The sequence below is a fragment of the Candoia aspera genome, chromosome 11 (genome assembly GCF_035149785.1).
Source record: "Candoia aspera isolate rCanAsp1 chromosome 11, rCanAsp1.hap2, whole genome shotgun sequence".
Classification (NCBI taxonomy): domain Eukaryota; kingdom Metazoa; phylum Chordata; class Lepidosauria; order Squamata; family Boidae; genus Candoia; species Candoia aspera.
The window spans coordinates 23,456,698-23,479,356 of NC_086163.1; the positions used below are offsets into that span (position 1 = coordinate 23,456,698).

At 49.4% G+C, this 22,659-nt stretch overlaps 1 protein-coding gene across 1 annotated transcript in view; it reads right to left on the reverse strand.

Moving 5' to 3' along the window:
- The window catches only part of KIAA0513 (KIAA0513 ortholog), a 37,023-nt gene extending 17,861 nt beyond the window's left edge, over positions 1–19,162 (reverse strand). The window contains exons 1-3 of the mRNA XM_063312725.1: positions 19,125–19,162; positions 18,310–18,434; positions 796–1,300 (exon numbers count right to left, since the gene is read on the reverse strand). Coding sequence (XP_063168795.1) covers positions 796–1,142 — 347 coding nt within the window. The 5' untranslated portion in view covers positions 1,143–1,300; positions 18,310–18,434; positions 19,125–19,162. The remainder of the gene's footprint in view (positions 1–795; positions 1,301–18,309; positions 18,435–19,124) is intronic.
- Positions 19,163–22,659: the final 3,497 nt, after the last annotated feature.

Consider the following 22,659-nt stretch of genomic DNA (forward strand, 5'->3'; position numbering starts at 1 on the left):
TGACATCCTGGTTTAATGTCTGGGGGAAAAGCCAAATGTTTAATGCCCTACAGAGGGGTCAGGGCCATCTGGGCCTGGGGGAACGCCCACCCATAGGAGGAAAGGAAAGGGGTTGCTGAGCGCAGACAAAGGGGCATGGATCCTGAACTCTGCAGTCGGAGAAATTGGAATGAGAGCGGAGGAGGAAAATCAAGATGGCTGGAGGCAAAGGGAGAACCTGAGCCTATGATTTCAGCTTGGAAGGGCCCCTGGCAAGAGTAGCTATTTGACAATGGAGCCAACCGCCCTGAGCTAGGATATCAGATGTGGGTGCCATTTTTGCATGGAGCAGCAGCTACAGGTAGTCCTCGACTTACAACCACAATTGGGACTGGAATTTCTGTCGCTGAGCCATGCCTGATTTTATGACCTCTTCTGCTGCAGTCGTTAAGCAAGTCACGTGGTCATTAAGCGAATCCGGCTTCCTCCACAGACTTTGCTGGTTGGAAGCTGGCTGGGAAGGTCGCAAATGGTGATCACGTGACTCTGGGACACCGCAACTGTCGTAAATACATGCCGGTTGCCAAGCGCCCAAATTTTGATCACGTGACCGTGGGGAACGCTGTGACGGTCGTAAGTGTGAGGACCAGTCACAAGTCACTTTTTTCATCACTGCAGTAATTTTGAACGGTTGCTAAACAAATGTTCGTAAGTTGAGGACTGCCTGTATAAGAATCTGCAGAGAGGAGGTGCATGGTCAAGACTGCCATCAACCCACCACCCCTTCTGTGACCCCGCAGGTGCTCCAACACTCACCCGCCGGTGAAGATCTTCTCCACGTATTGACTCATGAACTCCCGGTGTTTGGCTGTGGCTTCACCCCGAGCTGACTCGGTGCTCTGGCCGGACGAGTAGGACTCCGAGGAAGAGCGGCGAAGGTTGTTCCAGCTGTGATGGGTGGGCGAGTCTGTTGTGTCGTTCTCGCTGTCGGCGGACTCCGTGGCATCGCTCTCCTCGGCAGCGGAGCCCGCATCATGGGGACCCAGTAAGCCATGGCCATTGGCATTTGAGGGGGCGGTGGGGACCGATTCGGAGGTGTCAGTGGTAGACGGTTCGGAGTCAAAGTCAATGAGGTTTCCCACGGGGACATCAACCACCTCCATGGCTCATGGAAAGGCATAGGCTGAAGTCCCCGGGTCAAGATGGCGAAGGCCTCAAATTCCCCTCTCAGGGACAGCTGGAGGCCACCAGGAAGAAGCCATGTGGGACTGGCCCAGTTCTACGCACAGAGTCCTCTTCTGCCCAACGTGCTTGAAGGCATCTGAAAAAACCAAAACACAATTAATTATTGTTCATTGTTTATGCCAGGGTTCTTCAACCTTGGCAACTCGAAGCTGTGCGGACTTCAACTCCCAGAATTCCCCAGCCAGCTTTGCTGGGTTGGGTATTCTGGGAGTTGAAGTTCGCACAGCTTCGAGTTGCCAAGGTTGAGGAACTCTGGTTTATGCCATACAGATATTCGTAAGGTTCTTAAGTGCGAGGCAGAATTTGGTGCCCGGCCCAGCATTCAGTGTTGCTGGCAATCAGAAGCGCCGCCTGTTTTAACAGCTTCCTTTCCAGTTCACGCTCGGCAACTTCCAGAAGGGCTCCAGACATTTCGAGAGCAATCTCCCCTCCCTGCCTGGGTCTATGCAGACTCCAGAGGAGGCAGAAAAAAACAGCAATTTCAGAGCATGGCTCAGCTGATGAGGCTGACCACCGCTTTACAGGTTTCTTACTTTAAAAGGAAGCAAAGACCCCTCGATAAAACCAGCAAGCAATTTTAAGCTTTGAAGGTCTTGCTTTGCTTGTTATTGGTGCAAAAAGTTTCCGGTGCAACTGGAAGCCGGCTGTATAATACGGCCATCTGAGAATTCAGCCAGAAGATTTTGCCTCAGGCGTAGCCACTACATTCAGATGGAATCAAGCCAAGGACAGGCACCTTTCCCTCCTTCATATAATCCGAACAATCTGGTTTTTCATGATACCAAATGCCAATGATGCCCCAGAATTCTAAATATTGCATTTAGTTTTTTTTAACTATCGCTTTGAGCTAAGCGGTTACTGTCACTTGTGCTGTCCGAAATTATAGGGAATCTGGCCTGGGATAGATATTTTTATTCCAGTTAAGATGTCCCCTCCCCCACCCCAAGAAATACAAGGAAAGTGTTCAGTCGCTTGGTGTTTCACAGGGACTGAAGCACCGTCTCTCTGAGGATTGCAAAACTATGTATTTAATGCAATTAAGTCTAAATGGAGAGGATGTTTATAGGGTAATTAGATGCAAGTTCTTCTAAGACACTCTCTCTCTTGATCAGGAACCAACGTGCCACAAATCATTTTCGTTTTTTGGAAAAGGTAAAAGCAATTACATTTAGAACTCAAAAGGAAAAGGAATTTCATGGTTGCAATTTGGTGAATCAGCATTTCCTCATACAAGCCCCTGGTTGGGCTTTCTAAAAGGGTTCTTATCCATCCATCTAACTTGCAACCCATTTTTGAGCGGTTCCCAAACTCTAGGGACATTCCAACCTTACAGAACCTATGAAGATTCAGAAGTGAAGGCTTCCTTATGTCAAGTACATCAAGGGTGGAACTTCCTGAGAATCAAAGTGAAGATCTTTTTGCATAAAAGTCCATCCAGCAGTTCCAAGGAGGCCCAGCAAATCACCTCCATCCTCTTGGTATATCTGACAAGCTGCTATTCAGGTGAGAGTGGGTGGAGAGGACTGGGATGGAAAATTCCTGGGCAACGTTTCCACTGTCTTAGACGGAAGATTTGCTGCAAGGCTCTGAGTCAGAAGAAGGGGGGAATTGCCCAGCCTCACCTGGACTCTCCTTCGGGGAGGCAGAGGAGGGGAGCAGAGAAGGAAATGGCTGCCGGGACAGAAGTTGCTTCCAAAACTATTCCTCTGAGGAGACAAAATCTGAATCCAAGGGATCAGTTGCCTTTCCCTCCGGAGGGCTCGGATCCTGAACTGCCTTCTCTATCTTCCTCCAGAGCTGACTTCAAAGGGTCACTGCAAGGGATAAACGGATTCCTCCCGAGTTTTGCCATGCGTGCGGTTTGAACAGCCGCAGCAGGAGGGATACGGTTATATGGAGCGTGAAATAAGTAGAAACACAACCCTGGACAGCTCCCATAGACTTCTTGGCAGCCTTTGCTCAAGCTTATGAAAGCCTGTTGGGACCCGTAAGCATCAAGGGGTGGAAAAGAAACTAAGCTTTCCCAGGACAGGCATAAACTGTTATCAACCCCAAAGATATTTGGGTTGGCCAACTTTTTGCTTTAGTTAGAAAGTGCACACTCTGAGGCCACATCACTGCCTATGTGCCTCCCTCCTCTCCCAAAGCTTGGGTGCACCCCAGAGCCTCTTCAAAAGTTGCCATGGAAAGGCCATTGTTGATGTCAGAAGAGGGCAACCATTACATACCTTCTGGAGTGGGATCCCCAGGCCAACACACTGGTCCAAAAACCTCCAGTGATTGGAGAGACTCAAAACACACCAAACTATTTCCAACATTGCTTACATAGTCAGAGGTGATGGGAGTTGTAGTCCAACATTTCTCCTAAAGCAAAGTCCTCTTCCACCTTTTGCAGGCTGAGCTACGCCTGCATGAAAAGATTGGTCTCTGCCCTTGGGGACCCCAACCCACAAGACAAATGGGCCCTGAAACTTAGGAGGAGAAACCAGATTCTGCATCTCTAACCATGATGGGTGGGGATGATGGGGGCTGGGATACAGCCCATTGAGAGAGCCCCAGGCCAGGGGAGACTGCAAAGTACAACCAACCAATGATTGGAAAGGAAAAAGAACAAAAATAAATGCCATCCATGCTAGACTTCCTAGATAGAGCACCAGATGAAAAACCTCATAAGGATGTCCAGGGTTGGATTAATGGATAAGGATCTGTAAATTAGCTGGAACCAGTTCCGGGAGAATGAGGTCCAGTATTAAGATGGAGGCAAGGTAGCAAACGCCAGCATTAGGAAGAATGCCAGAGAAAGTAAATGAATCAGGTAAGTTTTTAAAAAAAAAAACAAGGTCGCTTCTATTTTATGCTTTAACACCCCCCCAGCTCAGAATACTAAATTCTGCAGCTGCATTACTTGTGTTAACATAGTCTAGTGAAAAACACTGGGAATAGTCCTATGAACTACATTTAGTGATCCTGTTAACATCCCTTTGCCATTCAGAGGGCAGAGGCTGGCCTGGAAAAGGCTGGTCATCCAGGAGGCGGGAATGACATCGCCCTCGGATGCCGATCACCAGCTCTCCCGGGTAGGGACAGAAGCCCAGCCGAAGGTGCGAACAGGATGGCGGACTAATATTCTGAACATCTGGAACCCAATGGAAGATGAAGAACTTTGCAGTGTGCAGGGACCAGAATTAAAAGCAGGGTTTGTTCCAATGGGAAGTTCTATTACACGAGATTTAAAACCCGGAATGGAAGGAACGTCTCCACCTTCTCCCTAGCCCTTTGGCTGATCTTGTGGAAACACCACTCCATTCGGCCGAGGGTGAACTGATCTTTCATTGCTCGTTTGCATTTCTTCCTCAGCCACCTTCTGCCCTGCATTCTTGCTCCTGCAAACAGCAGGCTTTGCTGCTACTTCGAAACCGTGGGCAAAAGAAGCCAAGCTAGGAACCTACCAGGAGACAGAGCGCAGAGAAGCAGCGGCCAAGAGCTGCAATTTAAGCTGTTCCACAACCTGTATTTAAAAGGCTCTTGGCCCCACCTCCTTTCTCACAATGGCACTTTCAAAAACAGGCCATCTAGGCCGTTATCACGCTTCAGCAAGGGGTGCAATTTGCCTGATTATGGTGTTAAAACCTGCAGGCACATCTGTGCCCTCCACGCAATGGAGAGGAACAGAGCATCACGCAATTAAGGCAGTGCCAACCAATTGGCACACACAAATAGAAAGGCAACTTTGCCCACAGCCAGCTGGCTGAGACTTGACAGGCCGATGTCAATAAGGAAAGGCTTTCCAAGAGATCCAGGGGTGTGTCAAAAAAGTCAAGATGGTGGCTGCAGTGGTACCATCGAAGCTCCGACTGCTTTTTATGAGCATCCTCAGTTGCGGACAAGGACAAACAAGGGGCCTAAATGAATACAGCAGTGTTTCTCAACCTTGGTGACTTGAAGATGTGTGGACTTCAATTCCCATGGCTGGCTGGGGAATTCTGGGAGTTGAAGACCACACATCTCCAAGTGGAGAAAGACTGGAATGCAGTATAAGTAATACTATTACATTCTGGTCCTGTAATTAAATTGTGCCTGTCTGCCACATTAAAAACTGTAATTTGGTAACAATTTTAGGTCTCTTAAGTTGTGGGGGGGTTCAGGGGCCACATCTGGCAGTTCTCAGGGTGTAGCTGAACTCAGCACCAGAGACTGGCCAGCTAAGGTAGGACGCAAGGGCGGAGGGTAGGCTGACTCACGGGTGGAATTCGCCCAACAGGCTCGGCACTCAAGTTGGGTGAACAGCTGTATTTACCTTAGCACCATGCGCTTAAGTGAGTAAAATCCTTGACCGCTTAATATGGTGGCTGGATTCCCACGACACACTGACTCACCAACTTCCCAGACCCATTTTAGCCTTGTCTCGCATGTTACGTGAACCCATCCACAGAGCACAATGCAGAACAGCTGGAACGGACCAGGACGCCATTTTCCCACAGCCTCAAAAATTTTTGGATTTCACGTTATCGGAATTGAGTGGGTCAGGCAAAGGCCCTCAAAAGACACCATTCCCATCCCCTCCTTCTTTGGAAGTGGGTTCCATTTCTGCAGATCGCTCCTGGTTTTGCTGCCGATGCTCCCCCGCTCTCGCTGGCACCGGCACCCACGTAAAGCCCCCAGCTCCGCTGGCAGCTTTGGGAAGCTGAAAGGGCTCACTTCTCAAGCTGAAAGCATGTATTATTTTCCCAGCTGGACTCTGCCCATTCCCTGGCTGAGCAGCCCCTCGTCTCCTCCTTCTCTGCACCAGGCCCTTGTCATAAATAATTATCCCCTTTCAAGCCACAGAGGGATGATGCAGGCCCAGCTGCTTGTGCTGAAGCGACCTGCTATTTGCTCCTGACAGGAGGAGCTGTCCCAGACCCCCTTCAGCCTGCAAAGCTGCACAGATGTATTTAGCTGCTTCGGCACGTGCAAGAACCTGAGTGTCTCACGACTGCCGCCTTCCATATCATCTCCCCAAGAAGTCATCTGTGCCAACCGTGCGTTCCCCCCACCTTCCATGCCCTGAGGGGTGGGAAGGGCGGAAACGGCACTCGGTTTAGACGGGGGATCGATCCAGCAATTCTGGAATTTAAGTCCCCAAAAAGTGGGGAATTAGGAGACAGACCAAACGCAGCAGAAGCCAGCCAACCTTTCCCTCCCCATTAAACACGGCAAAAATGCCCTCCGGGATGAAATGGAACAAGCGTTTGCAAGAAATTAAGGATAATAAGAGGAGAGGGGGGAGGGAGGGAGGGAAGAAGGAAGGAAGGCTAAAATTAAAAACAAACAATCAGATGTGCCTTGGGTCAAGAGCTTACAAAAACTCTGTATCTTCCTGAAGGCATGCTCACCTGGACATCTCTTGAGACCCCATCCCGTCTACAAGAAATGCACAAAGCGCTCCTGTTTTATTTCCTCAGTTTGGGTCAAAGCAGTAAAGAATCCGACAGACAGACAAGCGATGGCAAGAACGATAAAGAAAAGTTATGCCTGTTTGTTTAGCCCGTTTTCCATAATAAGAGAAACCCACCAAGACGGCCCGTAGATCGCTGGCACGGAGGAAAGGTGCGGAGAAACCCACTCCAGCTACAAGGCAGCGCAAATTAGGCATGGCGAATCACACACCCTCAGCATCTGTACATCCTAGCGATGTAACCCCGTTTTCCCTCTCTCCTCCGAGGCTGTCGGACAAGGTCAAGGGAGACCAAATTACCTGCTTGGATGGCTTGCCTTCAGCCAAGACGAACTGGAGAGGCACGAGCAGAAAGCCTGCCCCCCAGAGAACTGGGGGTGGGATGGGGGGAGGACTTCTGCGCCACCCGCTGAGCAGTTCAGCCGCCGTTTCCATCTGCTGCTGGAGCGTGGTGGGCATCGCCAGCCTCCCATGGCTCATTCCCACGGAGAGCCAGGAAGGCACAGAACCGCTGCCCCAAGCCACCCCCCTCCCCTAGGGACAACCGAGAGCCAGCAAGGCAAGGGGAACTCCTGAGATCGGTGAGGGCAACCCTGAAGACCAGGTCAGCTCACTCAATGAGGGAACTCAGGACCTGGGAACGTGGTCACAAGGAGGCCCTTAGGGACTTGTCGGCCACAAAGTAGGCACCGCAATCCTGCGACGCGCTGGGGCTCCGGAGGGGCTCTCCCCAGCTGGTTAGGAGGCAGACCCCTCTACCTGGGACCCAGGCATGGTCAGCTGCTCCAGCCTCCACCCTGCTGGGTCCTGAGAAGGTGGCGGACCTCAACATGAGGCTGCAGGAGCCGGACTTACCCACAAGCCACCATGGGGAGATCCTGAGCCAGCCAGCCAGCTCGGGCCCCTCTGGATAGAAAGCCGGCAGGAAAGCAGCACGGCTGGAGGAAGAATTCTCCCAGGGCTCCTCTTCGCGCCAGAGAAGCCCAGTGCAGATGGTCCAAAAGAAAACACAACGCTCTTCTCCAGTTAACCTGCTGAAGCCACGTCAGAGAAGGGGAGGGGGGGGGAAATATCTCGGTGACTCACGCTCAGTGACATTTGAGAGAGAGAGAGAGAGAGACAAAGCCGAGGCAGAGGAGGATCTTATCAGGATTTAGCAGAGTGGTTCCTTCTTCCGTGTGAAATGCCAAATGTGGTTTCCTCTGAAGCTGCCCGGCTCCCAGAATGACCTCTGACACACGTCCTTCCCTACCTTAACAAGGCAGAAAGCAAAGAGCAGTTGGGAAGCCCTTTGAAAGAACATATTAAGTTGAAGGCAATCCACAACCTACATCTCAATGGCTGGCCTCGGATGGACCTCAGAGGGAATACCTACAGGTAGTCCTCAAATTACGACCGCTCGTTTAACGATGGTCTGAAGTTACAACGGCCTTGGAATGGGTGCTTTACAGCCTGCAAAGCACTTCTGAGTGTTGCAAAACGTCGCACCCTCCATCACATGATTGCATTCTGGACACTTGGCAACTGCTTGCATTTATGACCGGCTGCAGCGTCCCACAGTCACGTGATTGTGTTTTGCGACTTTTCGCCGTTTTCTGGCCAAAAACACCCATTGGGGAAGCTGGATTTGCTTAACGACCGCAGCAACTCCCTTAACAGCCACCGTAAAAATGGTAGTAAAATTGAGTCCAGTCATATGGTGACTCAACTTACGATCCCAACGACTTACAGTGGAAATTCCAGTCCCAACTGTGGTTGTAAGTCAAGGACCACCTCTGTTGCAACATGAACTATCCCCAGACAGAAGGGTTTATACCTCAAGCCTCAAACCGTAAGCCCGGAAGTTGCTCCCGGCACATGCAAAGCAGGTCTCTGAGTCAAGGCTGTGCAGCGCTCCAGATTCCGCTGGAAAAGGCTGTGCAACATGTCGGATGAGTGCCTATCCTGGCTGGCTGCAGTCCTGGAAGCAGATACCTCTGCATCGCAGGCGGGGGAAGAGTTCGCACTTCCAAAGATCGCAACCCCCCTCTTCCCAATAAAATCTGAAGCGCTGGGCAGGCCTACTCAGCAGCTATAAAGCACAAAGGGGAGTTTGAACCCTTCTGAGATCTGGCAGAAGTCTGGACGCTCTTTGCACACCTCGTTCCCAACAGAGCCGAAATATGCCCTGCCCCGCACCCCAAGCGCATTCATCAAAGCACCTTTGCCTTTGCACGTAATGCTTGCCTCTCGGTCACATACAGAGATGGTCACAGAAAGACACACTTTAAAACACACACAGGGGACACACACACGCCGGTGCAGCTGGCAGCCCTTTGCAGTCTGTTTCGCCTTAGGCAGGACTGGCAGATCCAACTGAGGCAAAGTCGCAAAGACACAGCCCCCTTGGTTCAACTTTAGCATGTGAAAATGAGCAACGCTCCCTTCCTTGCGTGGTGCAAGCAGAGCCAGGCGGACGGGCAACTTGCGATCTCCAGCACAGCTTGAAACAGCCACCCCCGCAGGAGGCTGTCGCGCAAAAGGCTGCCTCCGTTTCACGGTGCAAGAACCCTCCAGCATGGGGGAGTCTGTCAGACCCTTAACCCAAGCATATTCTTTGAACCGACAAGATGTTTTCAGTTCTGTTGCGCATTTTGGTAGCTGCAGTTAAAGTGACTGCAAGCTTTATATTTTTCTCCTTCCGATTTTGATTCTTAATCGAGAAGACACACATTCCTAATAAATGCAGGCCTATAGCGCTGCCTAAACATTGCATACAGTAGCTCTGTAACCTCTGTTGGGGAGACACTTTTAATATTCCCCTCTTCTTTTCTGACCCCTAGATGTTTGACAGCAACGCCTAGCAATTTGGGATCGTTTGGAAGCTGGCAAATATCCTCGGAGTAAGACTTTCCCCACTGCTTACTCCCAGCATCCTCCAAGAAAGGGACAAATCTACTTTGATCACATCTGTATCATGTGCGGTGATGTTTTGCTGTCAGTTCTTCGCATTTATCCCTTTTGGGCCTCCTCTGGGAAATCAACTGAACAGCAGTCACAGGAGGAAGAAAGCCAAAAAGACCACCATTCCCTATTTCTATTGCTCCACCAGCTTTATAAGCCAGTAAAGATAATGAGTTGCAACAAGGCAGGAAATGAACAGCCAACCAGTTAGTCTCTAGCTTCATTTCAGCCTGAGCTGATGCAAAACAATCCAGCTCTCATCCACCCGGTCTCGGACAGACCTGAATTTTGAGTTGCTTCTAGCTTGGGACATGTTCTCCCTTCTTCCAGAGCAGGGTTTCTCCACCTTGTCCATCTTAAGGTGTGTGGACGACAACTCCCAGAATTCCCCAGCCAGCAAATCTGGCTGGGGAATTCTGGGAGTTGATGTCCACACACCTTAAAGTGGACACGGTGGAGAAACCCTGTTCCAGAGTGTAGGACCTAGAATGATGTAGGAAGGCAGACTCTGGCCAAAGATTCAGAGACAAAAATAGATTTGCTAGTGGAACCAAACAGCCGAAGAGCTGGTGGGCTCTTCTTTGTCGGATGTGTTCCAGGAGATGCCAAGCTGGTCCTTGGCTTGCAGGAAGTCTTCCGTTCAACGTCAGGCAGGTCTAAGCTACGGAGAAGCATGGGTTCTCCAGAAGTCACTGAATGACAAGTCCCAACATGCATGGCCATGGCCATCTAAGCCGAGGTTCCTGGCAATTGCTGTTCATGAACTTCCAGCTCTGCACTTTACGCAATGCAGAGAAATGGGAACAAGCGCGGAGAATAGCAACAAAGGTGATCTGAAGAGGGAATTAGAAATCAAGGCCTGCAAAGAGAGACTGAAGGAAGGAACTATGTTTAGCTTTGGGAAAAGGTGACTGACAGAAGAGAACAGCTTTTACTGGAACGTTAGAAAAATACTTCCCAAGCTTAGCAGTGGAATACAAGTGCCAGAAAAATGGCTGGGGCAAGCCCAGCATTTTATTACTACAACACACTATTGCCGTTCTGCAGGTTGGTAACTATTTAAGGTTCTCTTTCTTCTGGCACCTTAAAGATTAGCTTTTTATTAGCAGATGATGCGGCGTTTGGCCGAAACGAACAGCGTGCCTGCCTCTGAACGTCAAGATGATCTGCCTGTCCATCAAGGCTCCTCTTTAGCAGGATCTCTTTGGACACTTGTCACAAGACTGTCTTGCATTCCTGTGGTACGTGAGCTTGTTGGGCAGGTGTTAACCCAAAAGCAGGTGGTTTCTCAGGAAAGGCAAGGCTCGACTTCCTTCACACACGAGGATAGGCTGTCAAGCGTTAAATATTTTACAGCCAGCTCACCAGAGACTTTTGCAACCTCAATTTAGGCATGACCATGTCACAATATGAAAAACTGACTATACAACAGTTCTCTCTTTGCATTTGCTTGGATGAGGAACTAGATCAGATCAAAGCGTTTTCGCTGAACTGACCTGACCTGAGCTTTGGCCCTGCTTCCAAAAGCTAGATGCCATCTTGGTCCCATTCATGCCACAACGAAAGTCACGTGCAGGCAGCTTGACTGCCACCCATAAACGTGCGCACAGGAACTGTGGGGAAGAACCAAGGCTACTTCTTTGAGGAAAGATGCCAGCGCTGGTTTGGGCAAGAGATGAGCTCCCTCGTGACCTGACTTGCAACTGCGCAACGCTGCGACAGGTCCCTGGTTGTGTGGATGAGGGCTTCCCTTTCACTGAACATGGCTACTTTATGCTCCCTGTAAATTTGCTGTGAAAAAGAAGCAGCTGGAAGACAAAAGAGTCTCTCTCTCTCTCTCTCTCTCTAGCTAGCTCAAAAGGAGACAAGAACTGTCTCCAGCTGGTCTACAGACAATCAATTCTGGTCAGTTTCACCTGTATCACAAACTGAGTTTGAAGAAAGATATGGAAGAAAAGTCAGAAATAAATCAACCAAAACAGCCTAGATCAGTTTCAGGGAAAGTTTATACTAGAATCAGAACGGTGGAAAGCAGAAAGGTTGGGTATTTAGAAGGTCCTCAGTTTGAGTTTCACTGTCAAGAAGACCAACCCGTTAACCGTTCAATCAGCCACAATGGACATGACAAAATCAATCAGGCCAGGACCTTTCACGTGCTATTAGGAGAGATGGATAATATAACGCAAATGATTGGGATTCAAACAGTGGAGGTGCTGCCTGTGAACCAAACCCACACAGTGGCTTCCGTATTTCCCAACAATGATTTAATTAAAATGAGATTATAATGCACAACCACACAAGTGACTTTACGGCCTCAGAAAATAAAGTCTGGATGATGGAAAGCAAGCAATGCATAAAATGAAAAAACCCCACCCAAGCCAGAAAAGTTTTGCCTAGTTCCCAGCAAAAATGAGAGCTAATTATTTTTGGAAAGGGGATGCAATGTGCATATTTAACAGTGCTTGAGCATTAAGGTTTATTTCTTTTTAAAAGTGGTCACAAAGGGATGGGTATTGTCATCATCATTACCAGGGTAAACCCCTTATTATTACATACTAGATAACCCATGATCCACTGGGTCATCATTTCAGAGAGATTTGTTTACCAGATTCCCCAGTGCCTTCAATAATGGCAGAGCTTCTAATGTGCTGCCTTCTCTGGAAAAGTTCTTAAAAATTCAGGGAGAGATGTATCTGCTTTGAAAATAGCCCATCCTGAACTATATAGCCCATCAAACACCAGGAGCTGACCACATTTTGTATTATGACATAAAATGTTTTATGATAATCTATGTCATAAAATATTTCATTAAATTTGCCAAATTTCTATTCCAAAGGAGTCATGGGTCCCGGATTTTGGATGCATTCTGTAAGGTAGCCCATCTGAGGTACCTTGGTTCAAAAATTGTTGCCCTACAATGCACTGTTTTGCCCAGTTAAAGGTTACAAATTTTCAAACAGACACAAGCGTTTTAGTAGTATCTATAGATTCAGAGAGGTTTATATGAACAAGGTATCTCCCTCACTATCCAAGCATTGGGAGCCGATCTCAGATTGATTCTGAAAAAATGTATTTTTTTCCCTCTATTATTATGCTTCCTAGTTGTTAGTTCTTCATGCATGGAGGTCATACCCAGGACATAACGCAGACTCGTATCTGCAAATCAAAGTAGTTGAAATGCTTCAAATGACTCCTTTTCATAAAAAAAATGCTCAGCTTAACTAAACACTGCTATGTTACAGTGTAGTTCAAAAGGTAGGAAATGATGAAAGTTTTGCAAAACCACCAATGAATTTGCATTAGCTAATGCACTGAGGTTATATCAATATGGCTCAGCAGGCGCGTTGAATTCTATTAATAATGTCCCAGGCTAACGTTTTCACTTTTTCAGATACTCAACTTTTCTTTCAGGAAACAAGAAAAAGATTAAAGATTAAAAAAAAACAGATAAAGAGTAAAGAAATGTTTAAAGAGAGATTGCACAGAAGATGCAGAGATAGATGCATTAGAGAAGATCCATTCCACTAGGCACTGAATGGTCTCTGGGGCAGATCACCGTTTTTCTCTTTAGCAACAACGGAATTCATCGAAGTGCCATCAGTCCACAGCCAGAATCCCACCGGACTGCAACGCCAAGTCTCTTGTGGCATAGCCACAGCATTGCTTCGGTCCTTTGAGCATATGCGCCCTCCTCAAACACCACAAATGAACTCTTACTTTGTCAAGGCTTGGATGGACAAGGAAGGTGCCAGAAACCCTGCTCAAAGTTTAGTGACTTAAAAATGCTTTGAATTGTTATTTTTTTTTCAAATCCTCTGCTTGGCAGAGACGATTCTGCCACATGTCCTGAGCATGGGGAAGAAAAGGGAGCCTAGAGAGAAAGGCCGATTCCAGCACAGATGGACAAAACTGGAAATGCGGGTGAAGCTGCAAAACAGGTCTTGTGCATCATGAGAGAAGACTGAGCCTAGTCTTGTTCCCAGGGCCAGAGATGAAATTTGAGGGGAGAGTTAAGTTTCAGGACAGGCAGGAAAACAACCAAAGCATTATCAGAATAGCATTCTGGGCCTCAGTGTGGGGAGAAATGACTCTGCTACATGGGCCTTTCCGTGGGTCTGCGCAAAAGGTCTCTAACGTTCAAAGAGGTTTGGAGGGGATACCCTGATGCCCCAAAGTGCTCAGGGCTGGGCCATGAACATCCTGGTCTGGTTTAGCTTGCTAGCACACCTTTGCAATTGGCAAGGCAGCAGCGGTGGCAGCTGGACTTCACTGCCCTTCCAATTTATGGCAGCCCTTTCCCTCTCTTTCTCCCCATGAGGATGCAGCTGACCGCCGCTTCCCCAAAGCTTGATTCTGTATCGCTGCAACGGAGGAAAATGCTTTAAAGAGCTTTTCCTCTACCTCTGCCCCATGAAAACCGAAGGCCGGGAGGTTTAAACGATCCTGCTGTTTTAGCAAGATGGTTCAAAGAAGCTGTCGGTGCCAGAACAGCATCCCTGCCACCGGTTGAAATGTTGGCCTGGTAACTGAATTACCCAATGGTCACGCAACACACGTTTGCAGCCTGCCACTGCTTCTTTGCTGGGGAAGAGCCCACAGCGCACGGCGCAGGCGCGGAGGAAACGGGGGCAGCGCGCAGGGCGCCCGTGGGCAGAGTTAACAGGCGGAACAAGCCGCAGCCCTCGACCCAGCAGGACAAGCTCCCGGTTTCTATTGTGTGGTTTTCACATCTCTGCTCTCTTCGAAAGAAGCCTTTCTGTCCGTTTATAGAAAAATGGCTCCCCCCCACACCCCCGCAGAGATTTCTGTGTCTTGGAGCAGCTTCTCTCCTATTGGCCATTTCCAGTCCATCTAGAGCAGGGTTTCTCAACCTCAGCAACTTGAAGATGAGTGGACTTCAGCTCCCAGAATTCCCCAGCCAGCATGGGGAATCTGATATGAACTGATTTTTCATTTAGAGAAGAGAAGAGCCAGGCTGGCTGGGGAATCCTGGGAGCTGAAGTCCACTCATCTTCAAGTTGCCGAGGTTGAGAAACCCTGCTCTAGAGGCTGCAATGTAAGTCTTTATTCTGTATTATTTTATAACACCCTTCTTGTTGGCGACAAAGAATGCTAGACTGCAGTTTGCTTGTCATTAAAGTCCCTGAATATCTGAAGGAAGGAAAATTATTCCGTTAGCTCAGACTTCTCCACAATTCCCCAATCTTTCTGCGACAGGACATAACTGACCCCATCCAGTCTGAAATGAAGCTGGACGCCCTTGGAGCACAGTTTAAACTGATCCTGGACAAGGGGATGCAGAAAGCGCTGGTTTTGAGAAGCAGCAGCAGCAGCATCCAACTTCTTAATGCCACAGTGTGGCCGGTGCGTTTCTCCAGATGCTGTCTTGGTTTGTTTTAAAAGTCCCTCTTTTGCAGCAAAGCGCGTCCCTGGGAAAGGCTGAGACAAGCCAGACGCACAAGCCCTTCCGTCCGCAGCATCGTTTGTGAAATTAAAGATCCGGCTGCTTTAATTAAGAAGCGCGGCTGACATCGCCCGTGGTCCCTTCTTGAGGATGACGCAGATGCTGTGTTGCCAGCCAGCTCAAGGACGTCCGCGTTACGAATGCTTTTTTATTTCCGATTGCTCAGTTTTCTGAGATTCAGCAAGGCAAATTCAAGCCAGCCAAGAAATCTGAGAACTGTGTGACTGATTTTCAAAATAGCCCAACCTTGCTTTTAGTCACATACATAGCAGCCACATGCTCTGGGCTGTCTAAGGCCTCCAGGCTTACATCGCGCCTTGCTAATCCATGACATGCTTTCCTGCTCTTTGCATCTTGCTGATTGGAGTACGTTCTGAAATCAAAGATGTTATCTTGCCGTCTTCATGGCATCGCGCGTTAAAAAAGACAGCCCCATTTTGCTCTAAAATATATTCGACCATCCTCACACATGTCTGTGGCATGCATTTAATCATCGGAGGTGCAGGCCAACTCAGATAAACTGCAATTCTTCCCCATCCCTTCCAGTCCTGAAAAATCACCTAATTACGCATGGGAATATTGTGCATGGGAATTATGTATGGGAAAATCACCTAATGTGTGAGAATAAGTGGGATGAGTTTGTTTGATTTAGTTGTTTGATTTATTTGGCTGCCCGTCTCACAGATGTGACTCTGGGCAGCTTACAGAGTTAAAAACACACCGAAAAATACAGAAAATAATCAAAACAATAACAACAAAAGACCTGGTAGAAATGATTGATAAATAAATAAATACAATAAATACAATACAAATTATTCCCCCTCCCAAAGGTCTATAAAGCTTCCTCTCTCCTAGTTTCAAGAAAATTTCTAGACAGTTGTAGTTCACCAATGTTTCAAGGAGTAAGCTTGATTTATTATTATGGTTGTTTTTTATAAATTTGATGTATACAGCTGCATTTATAGTTTTAGCCTGGCTCTTCTCTTCTCTAAATGAAAAATCAGTTCATATCAGATTACTTCTAAACCAAGCACTGCAGCTCCTCCATGCTGCAGGGGAGTAGACTGCAATTCACAAAAAAGTCAGCCATAATAAATTGGTTTCTCTATAAAGTCCTGGTAGATCCTTTGCTGACACCGGTAACCGGAGCAGTATTTTGGTGGCGGCTTCGGGCCAAGATGAATGGCACATCTTTATACAAATACGAAATGAAACAAGCACCTCTAATGAAATTATTTGGGGGGATGGCCCTCAAGCAACAGCCTTGCAACTGGATTATCAACACCACTTGTTGAAAAGGAGGCACCCCAATTGCAGTATGCTCTTTCCCACCGCTAGCGGGAAAGTTGCTCAAACTAGGACCAACATTCAGGACGAGATGTGCAGCTGATGCCACTGACTGCTGAACTAAAGCAAACGACACCACATACAGGAACTCCAAATCTCCAACCCTGGGAGAGGACCCTGCTGACACGGGTCTTTACCACTAACCTGCTTGTGTGAAAATGTGTTGAGGGCGAGTGCAGCCACAAGCCGGGATGGTGGCCCTGTCCCCCCTGAGGTCACTTGGATGTGGTTTCATTTTGGGAAGATGTGAAGCTGTTTGACAATATACGCCAGTGTTTCTCAACCTCAGCAACTTTAAGATGGGTGGACTTCAACTCCCAGAATCCCCCAGCCAGGAATTCTGGGAGTTGAAGTCCACCCATCTTAAAGTTGTTGAGGTTGAGAAACACTGGTGTGAGCATTTGCTTAATGGGGAACTGCAGGGACTACAGATTGCTTAATGCTTCAACGCACATTCCTCAGCAACGCACATCCTAGGAAAATCACACTTTTTTGTTTGCCTTTTATTTCTCAGCTGTGCTTAACCTGCAGATTTGACACAACCCAACACACCAAGGCCAGCCTATTCATCAATGGGGCCAAACTGCACTCCTTCAGCGTGCATTCCTTTCATCTTCCGGACGCAGAGAGTAAACCAAGACTAAGCTTGTTTGCTTAGCTTATTAAAAGGCTGTGTTGTGTATTTTACAACCTCCCTCTCTCTCCGCTGCTCTACAAATAGGAGGAGGTTATTCAAAAGTCATTCTCCTGTTGAAACGAACCCAGAAGACAGGCAATCGCCTCATTTTCTCTCAGTGAAACTGGCCCCCACTTAATGATTTAAAAAGGCAAAAAGTTTTGCCCTAAAACAGCTATCAAATAGGAATATTGCCTTTATTAAGACCGCTGTGATCTCTCAACTTTACAAGAGCTCAACCACAGGCTCAAGTGCTCATTGGCTGCAGATTTAGCACTGATGTGATCTGAATAACCTGTGAAACTCACAGCTGCATGCTTTTGTGAAGGTCTTTCCAAGTTAAAGACCCCCAGTTAGATGTCAGATTCCACAAAACAGAAAGAAATGGGTTCTGTCTTCTTCCGCTTAAACATGTATTTTTTGACCTGACCTTCGCAGCTGAAAATGAAACAAAGCTGGGATTGGAAGCGAGATTCACTGCTAAGGGAAAGATCTTGCCCAAAAAGGCATATCTGAGTAATGTATCAAAGATCTATCCCAGATGTTAAAAGCAGGTCGAGAGAGGGAAAGAAAAGAACAGCTTGGTGGAATGTCTCCAGATGTGCCAAGGGGCCCTGCAGAGTAGGACTAGTTGCAGTAAGGGCCATTTCCAAGGCTGGCCAGAAGGAAATCCCAAGCAGCTGCTTGTCGGCCTCCCAGTTTTAGAACAGGAACTTCCAGCTGTTAAGGGATCCACAGATCCCTTCCTTGGCAGGCAGGGCCCAGGTCAACTAGGTGGTCTTGCCCGCAGAAAGTCCTCCCAAGCTTAAAAGCTTGCATGTGTCAACTTTCCTCTTGTCTAGTAAATTTCCTGGTGGTCCCCCCTCCAAGTCCTAACCCTGAGGCTGCTGAGCTTCTCAAGAGCAGCCAAGCCCAGTGCTGCCACCTAGCTAGGCCTCCCATAACAATGAGCCTATTTAAAAACCTTCATACAATCTGCATTCACCTGACACCCCTAACCAGAAATTAGACGACGTTTTCCCACTGTTTTGCATGAATCCAGACGGCGCACTAGAATATCATGAAGGGGCTTGAGAAAATTGACCCAACCACCGGGATGCAAGTCATGCAGACACGAACTCTGAATCAAGGTACAGTGCAGGAAACGCCATTCTCCCTGCTTTTCACAAGTTGTCAAAGGAAGTCCACACCCCCAGGAAATGCAGAACTCCATCTCACCTGCAGCATTCTTGCCCAGTCAAAGCCTCCAAACCATGGGCTGTTGCAAAGCAGCTTCTGGACCGCCAACTTTTCCTCTGCCTTGGCAGGAACTGCCCCAGATCACCTGGCAGGTTTGAGGGCGTCTTCAACCAAAAAAAAAAGAGGGAAGCCCATCATGCCACCGCCCGATCCAGGCCAACTGTCGCAGCGTTAAAGAAATGCCCGAAAGCGGGGAGAGGGAAACCCCAGCGGGCGCGCTGCCACTTCCAGGGTCCCCTCTCCTCGCCCCGCCCGCTCCCTGACCGCCCGCCAGCCAAGCCGAGCAGCCCGGCAGACGCAGGCGCTCGCCAGGATCGAGGGCAACTCGCCCTCGTTCAGACGGACCGGAAGGGGGGGAGGCGGCAGCAGCGGGGGCCGCGGGCGGTCTTTCCGAGGCGCCTGGGCACGGAGGCTCGCTTGCCCGGGAGGGCCGCGTGCACACGAGCGTCGCTCCAGCCCAGGCAGGGCACGCCCGCCTTCCGGCGCAGCCGCGGGGCAGCGCCTGCCCGGGGCTTGCCCGGCTGGCCTCCAGCCTCCCGCGGCCGGGCGGGCCGGGAGCAGCTCTAAGCCGCCCTGCGCGCTCCGGCCGTGCCCAGAAGCCCCTCTGCCCAGCAGCGGAGCCGGGAAGCCGGGGCCAGCGGGACCCGCTCCCTCTGGGGCCGGGGCAGGCCCGGCCCCCCGCCCCGCTCCGCTCCCGGGCAGGGCGCTCTGCACGTGCCCAGGGGCGCCGCGCTGCCCGCCGGCCGCGCCGGGGAAGGGCGAGGGCGCTCCGGCTCCGGCCACGCCGCCCCTACCTCGGCCGCCTCCTCCAGCGGCTGCCAGCGGAGCCAAGAGGGCGCAGAGGCGGGGCCGCGGCCGGGAGGAAGCTCCGCAGCGGCCACGTGGGGCGGCCGGAGGAGGGGCCGGGGAAGCCCGGGCGAGCCCCGCCGCGCAGCTGCGGCCCCAACATCTGGCACGCCCCGCGGCCGCCCCTCCGCGCGGGGAGCCCGGCTGGCGGGGACGCCGCCCCCGCCGGGCACGAGGAAAGACCGCGGGGAGCCCTGGCCAGGGTGAGCTGTGGGTCCGCTCCCGCGCTGGTCGTGGGAACGCGGCTGCCGCTGCCCGCGTGCGCCTCCCCTGGAGATGCCCTTCCAAAGCGGAGCACTTTGGAGACAATCTACCGAGGGAACGATGGGAAACAATGTGGCTGAAGGGACTGGCATTTACATTTGGTTAGAACTTCAAAGAGAATTTTCGCATTTATGACTCCAGAAAAAGTATCTAGGATGTATAAAGGTACTTCAAATCTACCTTGGAAAAGTGGAAAACATGGTCATTTGATCTGGCTGGTGGACTTGTAAACAAGCCAAAAACATTTTTTTTTTGGGATGCGAAGTCATACATTATTTCAGAAGATGTTAAAGATTACAGTACAACTGAAACCAGAGACTTTTCTTTTGGGATTAATGGACAATTAGAAAAGACCTACAGACGACTGTTTTTGCACATGGTAACTGCAGGGAGACTATTACATGCACAAAGGTGGAAACACACTGAAATATCCACAATGGAGGAACGGTTGGTGAAGACGACAGAATCTGCAGATGGCAAAATTGACTTGCTTGAGCTGAGAAAAGACAACTACATTTGTCAGTGATTGGAAACCCCTTATGGACTGTTTGCTGAAAACGGAAAAAAATGAATTTGTGATTTATGGGTTTGATGAACAGGATAGAATAAGGAAAGAAGGGAGCCATGATGTAACCTTAGAGAGGATAAAAAATGTGTTTATAACTGCTAAAAAGAATGGAAACCACTTCTTTATATCTATCTTATTTCCTTGTCTTTTTTCTCTTCCTTGTTCTCTATTTACTTAGCATTTTACTTTTATTGTCCTTTAAATTTGTATTTTTACTTTGTAAAAAACTTCTCTAATAAAAATTGAAAAAAAAAAGGAATGAAATAATGCAAAAGACCCTGCTGAGTCTTTTGTGCTGTATCTTTTACCTTTAGATCTGGCACCAGCTAAGCAGCAGCTTCAGATTAGGTGGACATCTGGACTCAAGGACCATACCAAAGCCTCCCCGTGGCAGGCGGTCAATGCAAGGACACTTTTTTTTTAAAGCCAGATATTGTCGGTAATGACCACCTTAAAGTAGCAACGCCTTACATTTTCGTTGCAAGATTGTAATTTTTTTAGGCTTCATTTAAATTGGGGCTGCAGAATTTCCCACAAGCTGAGTGGGCACCTCAGGTGGGCCAAGAGCCGTATTGCCAAAGCGAGCAGAACTTCAGTTTCTGATTTTTAACCATTTTTTTTAGTGGCATGGATAGTAGCAAAATACAGTCTTAGCTAGCAAATGCATGCAGAAAGATTTGGATGCCTAGTAAATCATTACACACATCCAGGTCACCCGAGTGTCCTTAAAAGGCAGGCGCATTGCACTAGAAGCGTGAATGTTGGTGGAATTAGTGCTGCCACCCTCCATCTAATGCAGTGTTTCTCAACCTTGGCAACTTGAGGAGGGGTGGCTGGGGAATTCTGGGAGTTGAAGTCCACCCCTCTTCAAGTTGCCAAGGTTGAGAAACACTGCATTAGACGGAGGGTGGCAGCCTCAGAAGTTAAAGTCAAAGAATACAAGTTGCAAATTCACGAAATCTTTTATTATTGTGGTGGTGGTGATCATTATCTGAAACTGGAAAGCTGGTGGGAGAGAGAGATGTAAAAGCGGAGCTCTCTCCTCCAGGGAAGCAGCTGGGACAGACACAGAGAAGAAATCCACCGGGATGCCCCCACAAAACATGGGTCGTCAGGCACACCGTTTCAGAAGTGTGTATGGCGGGAAGGGAAGGCTATCGCATTCCTGTTTACCTTTTGCAAGGAGGGCAGGCAATTCCGTTTCACATCAGCACCCTTTACAGGTAAAGCTGCGTCACACAGGGTGGGCAACAGATGCCCCCTGAAAAATTCTAGGACACCCCAATCTGGGGAATCCTGACGTGCAAGACCCAGGGGAAGGAACGCCCCCACCAGTGTTCATGACAAATGGTTGCGGTGGCAGAAAAGTCACCGCCGGCAGAGGAATGCTTGCCAATGTGAAAGCCGCTTTGGCACGCCCAGCGGAGAGAAAACCACCATTCATGCGTGCTTGAAGGATGGCCACGCAGGAAAGTGACCCGTCGAGAATGAAAGTGCCCCCACAGCTAAAACGCAGCCTAAAGATAAGCGGCCACTTTTCCATGGAGCCTCTCCTCTTACCCTCTCCCCCTTATTTGTGTTTAATACCCCATCCCTGAAAGGGAAAAAAGACAGAGCTTATCTTTTTATTTCATACATAAACGAATCAAGAAATGCAACTCAAGCCGGGCCTGTGAAGGCAGGAACAGCCTTTGTTCTCCAGGGCAAAGGGGTTTTTTGCAGAGTTGGGCAGCGGGGGAGGGAAGGCACAGTCCCCACCCCAATGAAGAAAGATAGAAACACTGCTTTTGGAGGAAGGAGAGAACAGTCTGGAGAAAAACAAAGTGCGGGGCTGCTTTTATCCATGCGTCTACACACTGCGCCTCTATGCACGTGCTTCCAGCAGAGAAGCATTCCTGGCGCATCCCAGCAATTTTTCCAGTTGGTGCTTTATGAGTTAACTCTAAATCCGTAAGAATAAATAAGGCTGGCCGTGGCTTTGAGGCCAAGCGCTGACTTTGCATGCCCAGGTTCTCTAGTTACAGAGGCCTCAGGAAACAGGGTTGGGAAAGAAACCCCCTTCTGCCCACGACCCACAGCCCTGGATTCCCTGGGCCAATGATGATTCCATTCAGCACAAGGGCGGCTTGAATTACCACCCCTGGCCACAAGCCAGAATGATCGTATCCCTGGCCGGGCATCAGTCGCAACGCTCCAGGGACTCCTGGCACACTGGCAAGCCCCACACAATGGCCCTGCGGGAGGTCCCCAGTGCAAAGGAGCAGTCTGGGAAACTGCAAGGGGGCAGAGGCTCAAAGCCGTCCTACGTCGACAGAGGGGAGAACCCCTTCGAACCCCCTAGCGTGGATTTTGCTGCTTCTGCCAGATCCGCTTACGAAACAAAAGAATCACCAAGTGCCATTTTTCCTCGCCATTAATGTGCGCTCCTGAGGTCTGCGCCACGCTTCCTGCCTGACTGGTCTGTGGACAGTTGCACGGAAAGAAACAGAAAGCCACCCCATGAGAAAAGTGAAGTCCCGGTTCTTGCCCCAGAGAGCTGCAGGAACTGGCTCCCCCCTGCCCACCCCCACCCCCCCGCAAACATGCCCACTCTTACCAGAAAGAACCAAGCACCACCTGGGTCCCTCCCACCCGTCATCTGGCTTCCCCAG